The sequence below is a fragment of the Neolamprologus multifasciatus genome, chromosome 22 (genome assembly GCF_963576455.1).
Source record: "Neolamprologus multifasciatus chromosome 22, fNeoMul1.2, whole genome shotgun sequence".
Lineage (NCBI taxonomy): Eukaryota > Metazoa > Chordata > Actinopteri > Cichliformes > Cichlidae > Neolamprologus > Neolamprologus multifasciatus.
This window is the reverse complement of record NC_140459.1, coordinates 25,154,487-25,172,933: the sequence shown is the minus strand read 5'-3', so window position 1 is coordinate 25,172,933 and position 18,447 is coordinate 25,154,487. Positions and strand designations below refer to the sequence as shown.

At 41.7% G+C, this 18,447-nt stretch overlaps 1 protein-coding gene across 16 annotated transcripts in view; it reads right to left on the bottom strand.

The window, feature by feature from the left end:
- Nucleotides 1-18,447, bottom strand: part of LOC146493580 (regulating synaptic membrane exocytosis protein 2-like) — a 55,079-nt gene that overhangs the window by 6,933 nt on the left and 29,699 nt on the right. For 10 of the 16 annotated variants that reach the window (XM_085149491.1, XM_085149487.1, XM_085149488.1 and 7 more), the window contains 13 exons: nt 18,293-18,428; nt 16,495-16,602; nt 14,996-15,043; nt 14,817-14,882; nt 14,665-14,724; nt 9,023-9,172; nt 7,904-8,013; nt 2,088-2,777; nt 1,879-1,920; nt 905-943; nt 537-563; nt 325-347; nt 136-233 (listed from right to left, as the gene is read on the bottom strand). In XM_085149491.1, coding sequence (XP_085005617.1) covers nt 136-233; nt 325-347; nt 537-563; nt 905-943; nt 1,879-1,920; nt 2,088-2,777; nt 7,904-8,013; nt 9,023-9,172; nt 14,665-14,724; nt 14,817-14,882; nt 14,996-15,043; nt 16,495-16,602; nt 18,293-18,428 — 1,597 coding nt within the window. The remainder of the gene's footprint in view (nt 1-135; nt 234-324; nt 348-536; nt 564-904; nt 944-1,878; nt 1,921-2,087; nt 2,778-7,903; nt 8,014-9,022; nt 9,173-14,664; nt 14,725-14,816; nt 14,883-14,995; nt 15,044-16,494; nt 16,603-18,292; nt 18,429-18,447) is intronic. The other 6 variants (XM_085149486.1, XM_085149492.1, XM_085149493.1 and 3 more) reach the window with 6 other exon arrangements.

Below are 18,447 nucleotides of genomic sequence, written 5' to 3'. Positions count from 1 at the left end.
AGACTTCCACTGAAAGGTCAGAGAAACGGGAGCCAGAAATACCATTGTGCTCCAACCAATCAGAAGCTGAGATTCTGTCTAGAAATCATGGACACGTTATTCTCTCTTGTCATCCAAGAATGGATTCCTGCTTACCCGATCTTGTGGACAGATTGAGTGTCAGAGGCGTTGGACATCGCTGAGACATCACTGACATCACTGTCTGATGACTTAAAGGAGAGATTGTCCTTCATCTATAGATGGAGGAGAAGAGGTAAGCAAGCTGTGGCATACACGTAATGTACACACACATATATAAATAAAAGTGGTGTAATGTTTGTTTACCTTTGAAAGGTCCTTCAGTATACCTGTAGAGACAGAAGAGCAGCATTAGTCATAGTCTAGGTTGGTAATGTGTGATAGCAGGAAATGACAATAGATTTCACTTTTTTCTCTGTTCGAACAGCTTCAGGCTGCTGATTTCTGACAGCATGGAAGTTAGTTTCAATTCACAGCAGGTCAGAAAAAAAGATGAAGCTGACTGAAAGTGTGTGTACCTTCTCTGCTGGTTGGTAACATCTCCCCTTATAAAAAGATGGAAACAGAAGAATATCAACGAGAAACCACAAACTCCTCAAAGCACACAGAGAGCTGGATAGATTGACAGAAGACTAGATGGATGGAAAAACAGATGAATGGATGGACAGATGGCTGGTGGATTGCTTTATGAATACATGGATTCGTCCGGTTCTTATATAGAGCTTTTCTACACTGAGGATTCAAAAGTGCTTGCGCAAATGGGTGAATGAGTCTAAAAACCAAATCCAAAACCAATCCACTTCAGTCTAACTAGATAACTAACTAGATAACACGAGCTAAACACTACATTTCTATATGTGGGTGTGGCTAAAGGTGGGCATAATACCATTGGCTGTTTTCTTCTGTTGGTCCTCCCATGTGACCTCTGCATAGTGCGGACAAAGAGAGGTGATTGGTCAGGCTACACTAATGCTCATACTCTAGTCAGATGACCCATCCAAACCAGCACCAAACCGCAGTGATATAAACACACCTGAACAGCAACATTTTGAGCAGGTTACAAATCTGAAATTTATCATCTGTTCTTGTCTTCTTTAAGTTTCATGTGGATGTTTCACCTCTCATCCAAGAGGCTTCTTCGGTTCTAAAAACCAAACGGTGGAGAGTCGCAGCTATTTAACCCTAGCAGGGGTTGTTGTCCCTTAAGAGAGTTGCTGACACACTATTAAGAATTTACCTCATCACATGAGCCAAGGTGTTAATAAAAAGACATGGGTCATTAACACCCAAGGGAGAAACCAAAATATGGAGGAGGACAGGACTAATAGTGGGTCATTGACTCTCTTAACAGCCCCCAATATTCAACTCATTTCCATTTTATTTATATTATGCCAAATCAAAACAGTTACATCAACAGTTACCTGCTTTATATTGTAAAGTAAACCCCTAAAATAATACAAAGAAAACAGAGTGTAAAACTAGGGTTTAAATACCAGGGACTCTCTATTTGATTTTTAGAACTGAAGAGGCTGCTTGCTTTTCAAGCTCCTTACACTACAATGAATTGGATGACTGAGAACCTACACAGACATCATCTGTTGGTTTTACTGAGCCTTTGGGGGCAGTTACCAAGAAAATCTGTTTCTGACTGGAGATAAATGTTTAAAATTTGAATCATCATAAGATGTCCGTGATGGATCCTAGCCTGAGCTTAAAACCCCCCTCTCTCTTTCTCCACACAAAACTATAAATTTTCATCACCTAAACGCTGCGGCTATACTTATCTCCTTACAAACCCTCATAGTTTACATGGTGAGGATCACCTGACACTTCATTAGATCCACCAGTGACTGGACTTGCCTTTTCTGGTTCCTCCTGGTGTTGCTGAGCGCCTATCCGGATCTGACATGCAGGGTAATATGTGATGGCATTATGTAAACAACATGAACACATGAATGAATAAGTAATGATTATGATAAAGGATGTCTGACAGACATCTGACTAGAAGAATCACGCTAATTGTTCTGTTCTATTGGAGATGCATTGAATGTTAAACCTGATGTACACACCTGGAGTCTGTGGGGGTGGGACTGGTGATGGGGCAGGTGAAGGGGAAGGCGTTGGAGTTGGAGGGGGTAGGGTGGGTTCAGGAGGTGGAGGCTGAACTGGAGCAGGTGCACGGGGTGGAGCAGGGGGAGGTGGAGCTACCAGTGGAGTTGTTTGTGCAGTTGTAGGTACAATTGTGGGTACAGCTGTGGATACAGCTGTGGGTACAGCTGTGGATAAAGTTGTGGGTACAGCTGTGGATAAAGCTGTGGATAAAGCTGTGGGTACAGCTGTGGGTACAGCTGTGGGTACAGCTGTGGGTACAGCTGTGGGTACAGGAACAGGTACAGCTGTGGGTACAGGAACAGGTACAGCTGTGGGTACAGGAACAGGTACAGCTGTGGGTACAGGAACAGGTACAGCTGTGGGTACAGGAACAGGTACAGCTGTGGGTACAGGAACAGGTACAGCTGTGGGTACAGGAACAGGTACCGGTGTGGGTAAAAATAGTGGTGGTGGTGCTGTAACTACAGGTGGGAGCACAGGTGCAGGAAGTGGCTGGGGTTGGGCGAGTGGGGGAGGCGGGGCTTGGACCCTTATAAGAGGAGGTTGTTGACTGACAGAGGGAAAGTGTTGTTTATGGACAGGGGCAGGGGAGTGATGATGTGGAGGGACTTTAGTTGCTGTTGCTGGAGCTGCAGTCATGGTCAAAGCTGATGGGAAAAAAAAAAGCTGTGAGAAGAATGAAAACAATGACATGATGAATGACCACACGACCTTTTCCAGAAGCGAAATCACAGGAGTGACCTACTCAAACGGTATTCTGGGATATAACAAGAATATTGAGCCGAATTCAGGTAGCTTTAGTCGAGCTACTTGCAAGTCAAGCTGGCAGTTTCTGGTGAACTCATGACACACCTGTTCTTAGAGAGCGGGTTCTACTGGATGAATGCAGATCCTGATGGTAGCATACATATTCACTACCACTAGAAGGAACTCAGTCATGTTGAATTTCTCTATTATTATGCAGGCTGAAACCTGAGCCAATCCCAGCACAGAAACCTGGACCTGGTCAAGGGACTACATCTCTAAGTACTAACATGCTTTCACCAGAGGAATTGTCCCCCAAGAACCTTTGTGGAATCCTGTTATAGTAGTTTCCAGTAAAGGAGCTTGGGTCAGAGAGAAGTTCGGGAGAGACAATTTTTATGCCCCCAACAATGATACTTTGAACACTCTGAAGGTCCAGGAACTTTTGGTTGGAGCGTGCACTGCTATACACCATTTATTGGAATAGTTTTGTAGCCACAATTTTAAAATCATTCAAAACAATGTGCTGTTTTTGTCATGAGGTGGTCTACATTAACTGGGGTTGTTATCCTTTATTTTTGTTCATCTGACTGATTTATATTCTGTATTTACAGGACTTTAAGGTAAAGTGAAATTAGTCTTTATTTCACTGGAAAGTTCCTGACTGTGGAACAGTAATGTGAAGAGCTAGTCAAGTTTTTATTTACACATCTCAGCACTCATCTTTTATCAGCAGTGCCACTGAATCACTAAATTACTACCACTACAGGAGGCTTGTTATTAAGGAGTTACTACTCTAAGTAGGTAAACCTTCAGTTCATTACCTGTCTGCACAGAGTCTAAAAAACAAACAGAGAGAGCTATGACCCTCAGTGGTCCATATGCAGGTGCTTACTGACTCCTAACTATGTCATTTTCATTATTTGTCCCAGAAACCAGTGAACACTCTGTAGCTAAAGCAAAAATCTCAATGAATTTATTCAATTAATCATCTGACATAGATAGGAAACCACTGTTATATTCTATTCTATTCTTTTCTATAAGTATTTTACAAATATTATTTTATTAAAATGACAAAAATTCTTTACTGCCAGCATCTCATGCTTGAACTTTTCTGTGACACAGAATTCAAAACGTTTTTTTTAAGTAACAATCAATTCATTAGCTTACTGCTGTTGTTCTGTGTCAGTAAATGTGCAAAATTCAGTTTAGATAGCTCATGGAAGGATAGGGTGCAGGTATTTAACAAAACCAGAGAAGAGACTGAAAACAAACAGTTGCTATCAGCATTTTGCCAAACCCTGAATATTGACTCTGGTTTCTTTTTAATGGGTTTGGGATTTCCCAGCTTGTGTCTCTAGGCATTTAATATAACACATATAGGTAGAGTTCTTGTAGCTTTTGTCTATATTGTATGCAACCACAGTGCAGACTCTCAGCTTTAATTTAAGCAGTTGTGGATTAACTATTTAGGTTTTCTACAGCTATCTTTATTAGGGATGGGTATCGTTTAGGTTTTATCTGATACCGGTGCCAAACCGGTACTTTTGAAACGGTGCCGGTGCTTAAACGGTGCTCGAACCGGTGCTTAAAGAATGGAGAACACAAAATTGGTTCAAAAACCTCTCATGTTCAGCTGTTTTTTTGTAAAAAGATAACAATGTTAGCCTTTTCTGCAGCTATAGGGCATATATGGTATCACTCTTGGCTGGAAGCAGTGCTTAAACAATGGAAAAAACAAAAACTTTGTCCAAAAACTTCTCATGTTTAACTGTTTCCCACTTTTTATTTGGTCATTTTAGCCTTTTTGGCCAGGGTGAAGGGAGTATCTGCCATCAAACAAGAAGACAGCCGCATGTAGCTATGATGATGTTTGCTAGTTGACCTTAGATACATTAATGTAATAACGTGGTTAGCCTACTCTACGTAAATTATACACGAACAACATTAAGCTACTCACGCAGAGAAGAACGGCTGCTGCTGCCATCATCATCCTCATCATTTCTGCTACACTGGCAGGGCTAGGGGCCAGGACTCTACTCTTCAGCTTTTTGGGGGATGTTGCTAACTCTTCGTCCGATAACAGGCACCACACCTGCAGTAGATGCGCTCGGTGTGAGGTCTCGCAGCAAGCTATCAAATACGGCGCATTTTTCGGCTTTTAAAAAAAACGCTATGCGTCGCCAGGTGTTTCATCGGATTTCAGGTGTTACCTCCTTTCCACAGTATCACCTTAAAGCACTTGTTGCAGGCTGCTGAGTTTGCATCTTTTGCTGTGAAGTACAGCAAGACTTTTTACCGCTTCGCCTTGGGCATTTTTAACCTGTAGCTCTGCTCTAAAAGAACGTACGTACCTGGACCCGCCTACTATCCCCGGAAACGTAAAATGATTGGCTAGAATTCAAAGTGTATCACATCTCAGGAAAAAAAAGCACCGAAATAAAGCACCGAAATGTGCGCTGCTTTTCGGTCTGGTGACTACCGTTTATGTCAGAACCGGTGCCATCATGGCACCGGATACCGGTACCCATCCCTAATCTTTATACACAGTTCAAAAGTAAGTGAGGAAGCTGACAAGCTGTTTCATCGCCAGGTGAGACCTGTTCCCTAATTTATTTATAACAAATAATGTAGACACAATATCTAAAGTTGATTTAAAGTGTTGGATTTACATTTTTCACTGTAAATATGAAAATATTGAAATATGAGGCCCTGCCTGTATAATTGTATGAAATTAATTAAGTTAATGAAGATCTGGAGTTGAATTGGATTGAATTTGTATTATTTCACTAAAACTTTCAACATGAGGTTCAAATACATGCCAGTGTAAGTGAAGGAGGACATTGTTAGGCTGAAATACCCAAATGAACCAGTCAGGCAAAAACTTTCTTAAAAAGACTGAATCCACCGAGCAGCAACACCAAAAGACCACAGAACACAGAAGAGCATGATGGCAGAGTCTAGTCTAAGACCTGACTTGACACACAGACGTAGACAAACAGGCACACTCAGACACAAACATGCATTCCCACCCTCATGCACACATATCCCAGGTGGCGATTGTGTGCTGTTCTGAAGTGGGAACATGGGAACATGGGAGTGGGATGGTACCAACGACCCTCTGCCAGATAGCAACCGGTGTCAGCACGGACCCTCCCGAGAACCCTCAATGTCTACATATATTCAAAACTGAATGACAATTGACACCAATTTATCTGTCGATCTCAAGCACCCGTCTCCCATCACTCATGAACAAGACCCTGAGATACTCAAACTCCTCCACTTGGTGTAGAAACTCGTCCTTGACTCGGAGTGGGAACTCCACCTTTTTATGGCTGAGGATCATGGCCTCCGATTTGGAGGTGCTCATTCTCATTCCCACAGCTTCAAACTTGGCTGCGAACTGTTTCAGTGCGAGCTGGAGGCCATCACCTGATGAGGCCAACAGAACTACATCCTCTGTGAAAAGCAGAGACGTGATTCTGAGACCACCCAAGTGAAAGCCACTCCGATGGACACGGTCGAATGCCTTTTTCCATGACCAGGACAAAAACCACATTGTTCCTCCTGTTTCCGAGGTTCGACTAACAGCAGCACCCTACCATAAAATATCCCAGGGAGGCTGAGGAGTGTGATCCACCTATAGTTGGAAGGCACCCTCCGGTCCCCCTTCTTAAAGATGGGAACCACCACCCTGGTCTGACAATCCAGAGGCCCCTGATCTCCACGCAACGTTTCTCCACAATGCAACATTGTAGAGGCATGTCAACCAAGACAGCCCTACAACATCCAGAACTTTCAGGAACTCAGGGCAACCCCCCTCCAGGGGCCGTGCAACCATGGAGTTGTTTAACTGCCTCAGTGACCTCACCCCGGAGATAGATGAGTCATCCCCCTCGTCCCCAGACTGTGCTTCCGCCACGGAAGATGTGCCAGTGGGATTAAGGAGGTCGTTGAAGTATTCCTTCTACCACCTGACAATCTTCTCAGTCAAAGTCAGCAGGGCTCCACCCACACAATACAGAGTGCAGGTTTCTCCTCCTGAGCCTCCGGATAATTGCCAGAATCTCTTCGAGGCACTCCAAAATCTTTTTCCTCTCCGAACTTCTCCTACACCCATGTTTTTGCTTCAGCCACTGCCCGACCCACTTTCTGCTTGGTCTGCCTATGAAGTCCCACAGGCTAAACAAGCCTGTTAGGCCTCATTCTTTAGCCTGGTGGCTCCCTTCACCTCTGGTGTTCACCACTTGGTTCAGGGGTTACCACCACGACAGGCATCAACCACCTTGTGGCCGCAGTTCAGTACAGCGGCTTCAGCAATGGAGGTGCTAAACATGGTCCATTTGGACTCAATGTCCCATTCTCCCTCGGAATGCTGTTGAAGCATAATAATAATGCTTCAACAGCATTCCAAGGGAGATAATGATTAATAATAATCATCATCATCATCATCGTTATTATTATTATTACAGCAGCTGTGGTTTTGTGTGTGCTACAATAGTTGGGCAGCTGGAGAATTACGCACATTGGAAAGTCAGTCAATAAAAGCCGTGTTAAACTGCAATGCTACTGTTGTTGGGTCCTTCATTGCCACAATGGCTAGATGTTGATCTACTTAATTCTGATCTGCTGCTGGGTCTCTTTCACTTTGCTGAAAACACAAAACACACACCTGAATGTCAACTCTCATCAATTGCTGCAGCATTCACGACTTTTTGCAAAAGTGCTACAATTTTTATCCACTTTTATCATCGTCATCTGTCTGTGATTGGAGTAGGCACCATTTGCAGTATTCATTATTTATTTTGTGTGAAGGAAGTTACACTTCATTCATATTCATACCCATTAGGAAATTATCTCAGACCTCATCTTGAAATTTGTAAAACCTCTATTTTTTTTTAAATAAGTCTGCAGGTTTGCCTTTGTATAAAACACACGTTTGTTGTAGGTGGATGGTGGTGGGTCCATCAGCTGATTGGTTCAGAGATGCTTGGAGGTGCTGTTTGATTAATATCTCAAGTATACGCACTTCTGTCGAGAGCTCCTTTGGGGGGGACAGCAGGTAGCTGGCGTCCTCGGCGACCACAAATAGGCGTCCCCGTTGGGCTTGTCAGGGTGGAACCGCCTCCAGCATTAGCCCTGATGAAAAAATAAATACATGTTTAAAAAGAAGAAGAGAAAGAAAATAAACAATCAAACCGCCATCCTGACAGGAGAGATTTAAGGTCAGATGTCAGGGATGACAGTCAGTTTGAGGTTCCCTCCATAGTCACAGATAGAGTTTGATCAGCATTTAGTCTGGCACTGTATTCAGTCAGTTAATGAAAAGTCTGCAGTCACTCCAGATGCTTTTGCTTGAGAAGCAGTAACAAGCAAAAGTAGAGTGGACTCTTCTTGCACATGCAGCCACACCCAACTGTGATGTTACAGTATCCTGAAGCATGCCTGTACATCACACAACCAGGTAGGAATGTAAACCTTTGGACATCATTAATTCTGTATAACTGTTGGAAAAAAATTATAACCTGAACAGAAAGAGTTCATACTTGAAACAAAGAGTGCAAGGCCCCATCACTGCTGAAAACCTGTTTGTAGCTCTAATGTCTCTTAGACGTTATAAACAAATCTGTCTCTGTGAAATACAGATACATACAGCTGACCAACATCAGCTGCCACTGGGTGTGTTCACAGCTGTGATAGAGGCAGCACTGTGATCGCAGACAGAAACCTCCCTGCTTAAATTTGGTACTTGTATGTTGCAGGCAATACGCCTGAGTGCCAAGCCCAGTTTGGAGGAAACTGAACATCCAACAGTTAGGTGTCAGAAAGTGAACAGAAATTCTTTAGAAACACATGCAACACAACCAGCAAACAAATGAACAACAACACAGACTAACTTGCCACCCAAAATAAAACAAAACAATCAGAATATAAAAGCTGCGGTCAAATATGAAATGTTCAGGTGTTGGTGATGTCACTGGGACATATGGTGGGGCTAAAATAAAGGCGGAAAATAAAACTGTTGTGGTCACCATTGAGTCAGAATTCATGCTTGTCTAAAACAAACAAACAACCAAATTAAAAAAAAAAAAAACATGCCCCAAACATGGAGATGGAGCTGCTTTCTAATTGGATGGCTGAGGGTCACCTGATCAGGGCAGGTGAGGGGGGAGCAGACCGTCCAGACCTCATGTGTGTGGAGTCAGATCGATCGGTTGAGTGTGAGCGTGTGTAGATGGGTCGGTCGGCTGAACGAGATCGGCTGTAGTAATCTCTCCGGTCCATCCCACGACTGTACCTGCACATCACCATGATAACTGTCACCTAGATTACTATGACAACCACTGCAGCTGCAGGACAGGTCAGTTATCCACATCGCGCTGACGACCAGATCTTTGTCACATGTGGTGGACTGGGAGTCATGAAGTATAAGGCACTGAAGGCTGATGAAATGCCACCAGAGAAGAGGATGCTTTTATTTGGCACTGAATTTCCCAGAGGGCTTCAGTGAGACAGTAGAAAAACAGTGTTCCCTACATCTGCTCTACACAGTGTCAGCAGCCTTTCATTCTTAAGTCTCTTACACCTGAACTAGAAAATATTTTTTAAAAAGTTTTATTTGCTTTTTCTTATCTTCTGCTTGCCCCTTACTTACTTTTAATTTGAATTAATGAGGGCAATCACTTTAGATAAAAATAATTATTGTGGGAGATGTTAGCATTGATGGTAAGTTTTGCAACAAAGCACTAAAATAAATATCAAAACCTGCAGTTCCTTTGATGTCCAACAGAGGCTCCAGCAGTGAGTCAGTCCTCCCGTATTAAAACTTTACAGCAGAAATAAACATGATTACAGCCTGATCCAAAAACTGGTCTGGTCTGTATAGATCATTTCCCCCTTCATAACCCCTTCATATGAGGAGGATGTTTTCATAACTCACCCGTTTAAACTGGCTTAAAATTTCCATTATTAGTGGCATGGCCTCTTTGACTAACAGGTGGATGGCGACACAGATGGCTGTAGCTGCTAGCACCCTGCTGGACGTCATCTCAGCAAATCAGTCTCTGAACTGGACTCTGGACCATGTTTGTGATGTTGGAGCCTTTTGGAGCATTTTTAAATTGTATTATCTGACCAATAATATGGCTGCTGCAAGGTTAATGTAATAACAGACTAAGAAGTTTCAGCCCCTCATTTGGTGAAATTCTAGGATTTTATTTTGATCTTTGATCTTAGTAATTAACAGGTATCTATGTCTAAATCAGGGGTGTCCAAACTCCGGTTGGCCCGCGGTCCATTTTTAATTGGCCCGCAAGTAATTTTATAAATAGAATAGACTATGGCCCGCACTTCAACTTTTGCTTGAGTGTATTGCACTTCTTAGTTTTAACACCAACCTACTGTTGATCAAGACAGTTGCTCCACCAAAAAGGAAAATCACAGAAGAAATTTAACCCAAGTTACTAAACATTAGGGGTGCAAGGATACACAAAATTCACGGTTCGATTTTTTTTTCGATACAAAAAAATGTTCATGCTTTTTTAATTTGTCATTTATTAAAATTATAAATATATATTTTAACTCAAAGGTACAGTTTTTAAATTTAATGTTGCTGAAACAACAAAGGGATAAAATAATAAATCTGATTGAGAAATCACTCATCTTTGGAAAAGAGAGTTTATTACAGAGAAATGGCTCTTTTCAAAATAAAAGCTATACTATACGTTTCTTCTGGGCTATATTCTCAGCAGCATATTAAACATATCAGGTCCCCATAAGGAGAATCATGTGCTAACGGCTGTCTAAATGACTTGGGTAAAGTTTGTAGCATGCGTGCTTGTTGTTTTTGTCTGCTTCCACTTGTCTTTGCACTAGGATGCTGTCGGAGTAAATGTGCAGTCATATTTGTTGTGTTCCCACTAGTGCTGTCAGTGTTAATCTGAAATGACGTTAACGGCACAACAAGGCAAATCTCCGTTAACGAGCTACTGCGGATCGCCTGTGCGTGGGGCTGGATGGCATCAACACATTAACAAACAAACTTACTAGTTCCCACCATGTAATTGAGCATTGCGTGGCACATCCGACATACTGTTTTACTTTTGTCCATGATGCGCTTACCTTCAGGGTCATACGTCACATGGAAACCAAAATAGTTCCGAAGGCCAGATCTGAATGAGGGTGGGGGAGGTTCAATTTGCCATGTTGCAACAAGCTTAGCTTCTGTCTTGCTAGCTTGCGCTGCGCTCAGTGGATCTGCGCTCGACAGTGCAGCCTAGGCGGAGTAGTGGAACGCAGATCCACTGAGCTCTCAACACAGACAGCATCGTCAGAAGAAAAGTTGATAAAATTAATTTAAAATTTTGTATTGTTTGATACATATGCATACCAAACCGAAAGCACTGTGTCGAACGGTTCAATATCGATACGAGTATCGTTGCACCCCTACTAAACATGGCAGAACCAAAGAAGCGAAAGGTAGAAAGTGAGTGCAGAAAATTTCAGACACGGTGGGAGAGTGAATATTTCTTCAAAGAATTCAAGGGGAAGTGTCTGTTTGATCTGCACTGAAACTGTGGTAGTTATGAAAGAGTATAATGTACAACGTCATTATGAAACCAAACGTCAGGCCTATGCATCCGACACTGGTGCTGAGCGAGAGCAAATATTAAAGCAAATGGTAGCTCTCCTGCAGGGTCAGCAACAGTATTTTTTTCGTGCTCGAAAGGTCCAAGAAAAGGCTACAATAGCCAGCTATGAGGTCACCCAACTCATCGCAAGACATGGCAAGCCTTTTTCAGATGGAGACCTCATAAAACACTGCCTCGTTAAAGTCACCGAAAAAATGTGCCCAGAAAAAGTGCAGGACTTCAACAACGTCAGCATGTCCAGAAATCCAGTTGTGCGACGCATTGAAGACTCGTCAGCCAACATTAAACTGCAACTGTCTGATAAAGCTTTTGATTTTTACTCCATCGCAAGTGATGAGAGCACCGATGCCACAGACACCGCACAGCTGCTAATTGTTTTGCAGGGAGTGGACGAGAGCACGAGCGCTTTAGGTGAGTAAAAAATATATTCCACAGTACCCGTGTGTTAATGTGCAGGTACACATGCTTCAAATATCAATAATGCGCATCAATTCTGTCACTACCCTGCTTTTGCACACCACTTTCTTATATGAGTTTATCTTGTTAACAATAAGAGTACAAACCGCTGTGCACAGCGCACGCAAAATCAGTTGATCTCATCTGATGCACATCTGCTCCTTGATCAAGTGACATTTGTCCGGATTTTTGGCACGAGTGGCGTACGACCAGCCAGATACTCACCAGAATAATTTACTAAAATTAGTTATTAAGTCTGTTTTTAAGTCCAGTTCAGTCTGTTAATGTTGATAACGGTTTCAAACGAACGTTAATAGATGTGTTGCTAAGCCTATAACTTAAATAACAAACTTGAAATGTACTCGTCCCATTTTCCCCTTTATTGTTTTTTCTCTGTGCTGTAAATCTTCTGTCTAAGAAGAAATCTGAGGCTGCTGTTCTGAGAATGAGCTACCAAAGCTTTTTCTGAATAAATCAATAAAGATCCATTTATGGAAAGCTGTGATGAAGGCAGTTTTGTCTTTAATTATATTCAACAATATAACATATTTGACCACTTTTAAGTGATTTTTCTAACTTTAATACACTAAAGTTAAGGTTATATACCTAATTTCTGGTAAGTGGCCCAGCCCCTCCTATATTTTTATGTATGTGGCCCTCAGTGAAAAAAGTTTGGACACCTCTGGTCTAAGTGATGCTCCTGTACAGTCTTTGAATGCAGCTAGATAACCGAGCTAGGTAGAATTAGTTTATAAATGAGCACTTCATCCTTGAAATATGAAACAAAAAGACCAAAAAACCCCAAACAAAAATCACAAAATAAAAGCCGGTTAAAGTTGAGTCCAAATGTGGACTCCAGAAACCAGTGGGTAAGAAGACAGTAGCTACATCATAAACATAACTACTCTCATAATGTAAATAAACCAAGTCAAGTTTTAATTGCACTGCGAATCTTGTCCTGATATACATCATAGAAATTTAGCATTTATGTCCTGAAAGTCATTGCACTGTGTCATCAGAGCACAAATGTTCATTTGACATTTCCCCGAAAAACATCATGATGATCCTTAAGATTTCTGGGAAAACATTCTGTGAATCGATGACACAAAAGCTGAACTTTTTTGGAAGGTTTGAGTCATGTTACATGTGACATAAAGCTAACATGGTGGCGGTAGTGTAATGATCTCAGGCTGCTTTGTTGTTTCAGGACCTGTACAACTTGTTGTAATTGATGGAACCATGAATTCTGCTCTCTACCAGAAAATCCTGTAGGACATTAAATCTCATTTAAATGAGATTAAGATGCTCTGAACTTGAACAGGCTGTTCATGCTGGAAAATCCTCCAATGTTGCTGACCTAAAACAATTCAGCAAAGCAGTGTGGGCTAAGATTCTTTCACAGTGATATAAAAGACTCACTGCTCATGCAATTCTTGCTGCCAAGGTAAGCAGTTATTATTAACTTGCTTCATTCACACCCTTTCACACAAGCACTTTTTTTCTGTGCTTTCTACCTAACATTCACACACCAATGAACACATCAAAGAGCAACTTTGGTTTCTGTGTCTTGCCCAAGGATATTTGGCATGCAGACTGGAGAATCCTGGGACAGAACCACCAATATTGATTAGTAGATTGCCTGCTCTACCTCTTGAGCTACAGTAACTCCTAAAAAGAAATCAGGGGCTGATACTTTTTCATGACACTGTATAAAGTGTCAATTCACAACAGTTGGCTTAAGGTGCTTTATGCTGCAAGGTTGAGATGCTACAATATTAGAGAGAAACCCTAAGAACCAGACAATGCCTGGTGAGCAAACACTTGGCAACTGTGGGAAAGAAAACCTCTCTTTTGACAAGAAGAAAACTTAAACAGAACCAGGCTCAGGAAGGGGTAGCCATCAGGCCTAGGACCAGGTTTGGATTAAGGACACAGGCCGCCCATTTACTTTTAAGATAAGACTCAAAACTTTCCTTTATAATAAAGCTTACAGTTAGGGCTGTATGCTAAATCAGCTCGCCAAAGACTCAAATCAGGCCCGCTGGGCGGCTTTCAAAAATGTGAAGAAGGACATAAATTTTGGACATTAGCTGTATTTTGTCTGTTTGAGTCTGTCAATTAACAAAATGTTTCCATTCCATCAATCTGGGCAATGAGGTCCCAGAACTTTTTCTTGTATTTTACACATTCATCTTACAATTTAAGCCCTAACAGTCGTGTTGACAGAATTCTTTCATTTACTATTTTTTTTTTTATAAATGTAGAAAAACTGAGATTTGTTCTTGAAATTTGAATCCCTTTTCTTACATTAAAATATCTCAGGGATAAAATGTGTAGTTAAGTTTATTACATTGACAGTAAGGCGAATTTCAGTGGTCCGGCCCACTGAAGATCAAAGTGGGCTATGTGTTGCCCACGATGAAAAGTTTGACATCTTTAAATTAGAAGGAAGTTCTTCATTCTCCACTGTTGCCAAGTGCTGCTCACAGGAGATCATCTGATTGTAGGGTTTTAATCTCTTGTATAGTTTTACCTAAAAATATAAAGTGACATCAGCTGCCTGATAAGATATGTATTTAAAAAAATTATCTGAATTTAATACATCTGTTCTTTACTGCCACAACTACTGGTCTGAATGTCCACCTTTTTAATAGTCAATCTGTTTAAATGTTCATCCATTTACCTCAGTAGTTCCTCATCGTAGGTGTCAGGCTCATAGGGAAAATCAGGGATGAAGTCCTGACTGAAGAACAGAAAGACGTCAGAACTGCAAAACATGATGAGTCTGAACCTGCCATCAACCTCTAACACTACATCCTAATTTCCAAGGCTCACCTGTAGTCATCACAGCTCCCATTGATGATGTGGTTTGTCCAGCTGTGGTTAGGGCCATTAAAATATCTTACACACAGAAAAGGATTACAAGACAGAAAAATACCCCACTTTCTTAGATCATTGCTTTTACTGTTGGTACTATGACTACTGCCACTGCTGGAATTCTAATAGAGAAGTACCTGTCATGGGAATCAAGTGAGTTGGCAAGCGACATCCTCCTCAATGGCCTTGTAAGTACACAGGGAGAAGCAGTGTCCAGTCAGAGAACCAGTCAGACCAGTACAACTGCTGTTCTACAACCAGTACTATTAACTGTACCACTAAGTGCTCTACAGGGACACTAAAACTAAATACTTATTATAACCTGGACCATAACTACTACTACAATCAATATAGGCAGTATAAGCAATACTACAACTCTAAGCTGTAATGTCAAAACCAGTTCAAAAGCAGAACTAAAAGCTGCAGCACAAAAATATCTCTGTAACCCAGTACATCACCCAGTACTCCAACAAGATCTAACTGCTACTGTAGCCAGAAGCAGAACAACTAGTAGAAAAACATCAAAGAAAATCACTAAATCTACTTCTAAAACCTGTACAAGGATCAGATCTCTAATCAAGTATGCAACCTGCTTCCTGATTCAAACCTGTTCAGCAGCAGCAGACAGGTGGGGTTTACCTGACTCTGACACACCTGCTGCAGTCCAACACCATGTTTACTGGTTATTCATAATCAGTTTGCAGATAAACAATATTACATGATGCAGGGTGCATGCTGATTAGCTGATGTCCAGATGACTCACATCAGGCATGTTCCTGTGTGTTACCTAGGGATGGGTACTGGTTCTGACATAAACGGTAGTAACCAGACCGGAAAGCAGCGCACATTTTGGTGCTTTATTTCGGTGCTTTTTTTCCCTGAGATGTCACACTCTTTGAATTCTAGCCAATCATTTTACCTTTCCAAGGATAGTAGGCGGGCCCAGGTACGTACATTCTTTTAGAGCAGAGGTACAGATTAAAAATGCCCAAAGCGAAGCGGTCAAAAGTCTGGCTGTATTTGTGCCTGTTATCGGACCTGGAGTTTGCAACATCCCCCAAGAACCCGAAGATTAGAGTCCTGGCCCCTAGCCCTGCTAGTGTAGCAGAAATGATGACGGATGATGATGGCAGCAAAAGCCGTTCTTCTCTGGGTGAGTCGCTTAATGTTGTTCGTGTGTAATTTACATTGAGTAGGCTAACCACGTTATTAAATTAATGCATGTAAGGTGAACTAGCAAACATCATCATAGCTACATGCGGCTGTCTTCTTGTTTGATGGCAGATACTCCCTTCACCCTGGCAAAAAAAGGCTAAAATGACCAAAGAAAAAGAGGGAAATAGCTAAACATGAGAGGTTTTTGGATAAAGTTTGTGTTTTTTCCATTGATTAAGCACTGCTTCCAGCCAAGAGTGATGCCATAAATCCCTTATAGCTGCAGAAAATGCTAACATTGTTATCTTTTTACAAAAAAACAGCTAAACATGAGAGGTTTTTGGGCAAAGTGTGTGTTGTCCATTCTTTAAGCACCGGTTCGAGCACCGTTTAAGCACTGGCACAGTTTCAAAAATACCGGTTTGGTACTGGTATCGGATAAAACCTAAACGATACCCATCCCTAGTGTTACCATAGTTACCTGTTCGGGGTGCTGTATTGGCTGGCATCAGACAATGCTCGGCTCAGTTTGGAGCCCCGCAGCAGCCGCACCGCGTCCTCCCGATATAATGGGTAAAGAGGGTTATTGCTGGCAACCAGATGTCAAAGGTCAGAATGGCAAGAACAGAAAAGTCTGGATAAAATGAGGATGATGCCTTTAGGAAGACAACTTCCTGTCTGGCTTCAAAAGCTTATTGGTTTAAAAATTCAAGTTCAAAGTTCAAGATAAAAACCTGTGAGTCATATTAAACCTCGAATACTAATGATTACACTTTTAAAGCAGTAAACCGGTGACAAAAAAATGCATAGCAAAAGAAACTGCCAGGAAAGGGAAGATAACAACTCATGTGAGTTTTACGGCTGCCATCATGCCAGACCAACATAACTTTAGCTTTGCTAATGTAGACATGAGAGCAATTTTGGATGGTGCTACAATTCTAGAGTGGGAAACAGCCGTGGACAATGCAAAGATTATTAACTTTCTTAGAAAACATCTAAACAACAGGGAATGGTGTTAACACATTCTCCACACATGGTCGAAGTCCCTGAGGTAACCAACAGTCTGAATGATATCAAGGACAGTCTGGATTTTTGGAAAATGCTGAAAGAGTTATGAGAGCCAAAGTACTTGGTAGAATCCATCTTGATCAAGCTAGTTTTATCCAGTCAAAAATTCTGTAGTCATAGGAGCACTATATATTCCTTCCCCTTGAACAATATGGATTTAGCTACTAATGTTTTGAGTTTATTAGGCTTCTATTTGATAATGCCAAATGGACTGGTACTTATGTAGTGCATTTATACTCAATTTGAGCACTCAGAGCACTTTCTATTACAAGTCTCATTCATCCAGTCTCACACCCAACTTTAATATAGTGCAACATTTGCTGAACATTTGGACTTCAGGTTGGCTGTAGCTTGAGCGGTAGAGCAGATCATCTAATAATTGTAAGGTTGGTGGTTGATCCCTGTCTGCTCTAGCCTGCACGCCAAAGCGCCTCGGGCAAGATACTGGAACATTCCGACGCGATCACTGCAGTCTGAATAGTAGGTAGAAAGCACGTCATAAGAACCACTTCATTTATAATTTACAAGGAAATTTCAACCGACTGGAGTAGCTGGGGAATGAACCACCAACCTTTCGATTGCTCGACAACCTGCTCAACCCGATCCACAGCCGCTGATAATATAAACACACTGGCATTATTTCCACAGCATTTTGACTCATATAGACATACTGCACAGCTCCTGTTACCTGTGATTTCCAAGGGATACAAATAGGAGATATGCACTATAAGATAATGCTGCACACAGTAAATGATCACCTGGACAAAGTCTGAGGCACTTCATCAGACTCGACTCAACTCGACTTGAGAACAGCTGAGTTTTAATAGCCTAAACATGGTGTTACTTATTACAAACTTAATATTTGCATATAGTCACTCTTTTGGATAAGCTCAATAAGGATAGAGAAAGATGGAAATACATATTTATAACTTTATGGGGAAAGACCAATAAACTCACAATAAATTATCTCCAATAAGCTCTCACATGCAAGAATCTTTTGACGTACATGATAAGACAAATACTGTAGTTTTATTGCAGATTAAAGCATCAACTTGCTGTACTCCCAAATCTTCTCTGGTGGCATCTTTCCCTTTCTACCCTCACGTCCCATCTTGTTTTTCTAATTTTAGCTCTTCAGGTACCTTTTTTAGTTTCTTCTTCTGTTGTCATGTTTTGGACCCATCTCAAATCCCCAACACACAGATACTTACCTGTGAGGAGGCGGCTGGCTCGGTGACCGTGACCTCATTCTGACCATGTCGGAACGGGAGCAGTGATTGGGAGAAATCACTTGCTCTGGCACTGAGAGGGTGGAGCTATGGAATTCGCGCCCATTCTGTCTGTAGTCTGCACACAGAGAAACAGA